Here is a 2,146-nt window from a genome sequence, read left to right on the forward strand (position 1 = left end):
CTTCCAATTGTTGTTTGAAAATATTAGATCCATATAATTTGTATCTACGTTTAGTTTTTCTACAAAATTTTCTTGCCTTGTAGCAATCATCGTTAAACCATTGTTTAGTTCTTTTATTTCTATCAGTATCAAAAGTGCGTGGTAAAAATGTACCAAATGTAGTTTTTGCCGCGGATAGTAATAGATTAGCCGTGTTATTAAACAGAAGATCTACATCGCTTTTATGAATATTATCAGGGTCTGATATTTTGTTGTCTAGAGTTTGCTCAATATTCAGCAGTTCTAGTGCACTTATGTTGGTACAGAATTCATTCGATTTTGTGGGATCTTCTCGTTTGTATGTAAAGTGTGTTTTCTTAAACAATAGTAGTCCATTCATGAGATTAAACTCATATATAGAATTTTAATTCCATTATGTGATGGCATGTATTGTGTGTTTACTATTATAATAAAATTATTCAAGTTTCGTTTCTTGGCGTCTGATCTTAGAGGCATCTTTTCGAAAAATTTGGGTGGCCGTGAAAACGGCCGTTTGGTATATACAAGTCGTACACAGACTTTTTACTTGCTGGCTGACTTCTGGGTCTTCTTGGGGAGCAGCACGGCCTGGATGTTGGGCAGGACACCACCCTGGGCGATGGTCACGCCGGACAGGAGCTGGGGATAAGAAAAAGCGCAGGAAGAGGAGGGAATCCTACGCCATTTACATCTACAAGGTGCTAAAACAGGTCCACCCAGACACCGGTGTTTCCAGCAAGGCCATGAGCATTATGAACTCTTTCGTCAATGACATCTTTGAAAGAATCGCTGCCGAGGCCTCCCGTCTGGCTCACTACAACAAGCGATCTACCATCACCAGCAGAGAGGTCCAGACAGCTGTCCGTCTCCTTCTGCCCGGAGAATTGGCCAAGCACGCTGTATCCGAGGGAACCAAGGCCGTCACCAAGTACACAAGCAGTAAATAAACTGCACACTTGCAGTCCACTCAAACAAAACGGCCCTTATCAGGGCCACACAAATTTTTCGAAAAGATTCCTTCTCTACAGTGTTGAGAAACGATGTGGTTGTTAACAGAAATGTATTATATTTTTAATGAAAACTCGACTTAATAAATACATAGATTTTATTTTCTCTAAGAGTGCAAATTCTGTGCTGTTATCAGTAAACCCAGAAACATTGGGAATCTAGAAGTGTTTTATTTTTTTAATTAGTATAAGATACAACCTTTACTTGAAATGTATCATTTAAATGGCAAATTTGCTTTTTTAATTAAAACGGCAATGTACACAATAAAGTAAGGAAATATGTTGCTTCACCTATCTTCAGAAGAGAGGGGATAATACATAAAACATATTTGTAATAGATGTCTATCAAAAACGACCCTAAAATAAGGCTTTAAAAATCTAATATGATGAGCAATCTGACACTCAAACTTCCAAAAATACTGGATTACGAACATTATCTTTGCTTACTTATTACTGAACATACATTAAGTATTACATGAAAACTTTCCATAATTATTAATATTTTTTTTTTTTTTTTTTTTTTTTTTTTTTGCTCTGTGATAACTCTTTGAAAGCTAGCGGAGTTGAAATCTTAATATGCATGCAAATCTCGTGCGCATCTGCACATCTCTGTGTTTGACGCTAAGGAGGCCAAATGTGCATGTAAATCTCGTGCGGCGGCTGCCTGTGTGTTTGACGGCAGTGGGCGAGGACTATTAAAACTGGCATGGGAGTCCTCGTGTAATTTGAATCTATGTCTACATTTTTAAGATCTAAATCTACCATTTCATTTCAGAACGAAATGCAAATGTAAGGAATCACTGTCTAGTCAGAATAATATGTTAGGGACATCAACCAAAGTGGTAAAACATGGGATAATTTATGCAAAACTAGACAGTGATTTCTTAAAAATCAATCATGTTATATATATTGTGTTTAGTTTTTGAATGAATGAAAGGTTGTTGATGCGAATTTTGCATTCAGTTCGCTCACCCTGTGCAATATTATAATTGTAAAAAAAAATTTTTTTTTTTAATTATTTATTTCGTTTTTACGTCTGTTGAGAAGCATCTTTTCTAAAGATATTGGTGGCCGTGAAAACGGCCGTTTGTTGTTGTGCTGCTAAGCTCAAGATGGCAGGG

The 2,146-nt window shown here is 36.6% G+C and overlaps 1 protein-coding gene across 1 annotated transcript; it reads left to right on the plus strand.

The window, feature by feature from the left end:
- The first annotated feature begins 419 nt into the window (after window positions 1–419).
- On the plus strand, window positions 420–1,152 carry LOC134252047 (late histone H2B.L4-like). Its single transcript, XM_062734468.1, has 2 exons — window positions 420–426; window positions 601–1,152. Exons 1-2 carry the CDS (start codon window positions 420–422, stop codon window positions 963–965), a joined length of 372 nt encoding a protein of 123 aa, XP_062590452.1. The 3' UTR covers window positions 966–1,152.
- The last annotated feature ends 994 nt before the right edge of the window (window positions 1,153–2,146 follow it).

Source organism: Saccostrea cucullata, unplaced genomic scaffold (assembly GCF_032062105.1).
Source record: "Saccostrea cucullata isolate Sc308-1 unplaced genomic scaffold, CSIRO_AGI_Scuc_v1 ctg6, whole genome shotgun sequence".
Taxonomy (NCBI): domain Eukaryota; kingdom Metazoa; phylum Mollusca; class Bivalvia; order Ostreida; family Ostreidae; genus Saccostrea; species Saccostrea cuccullata.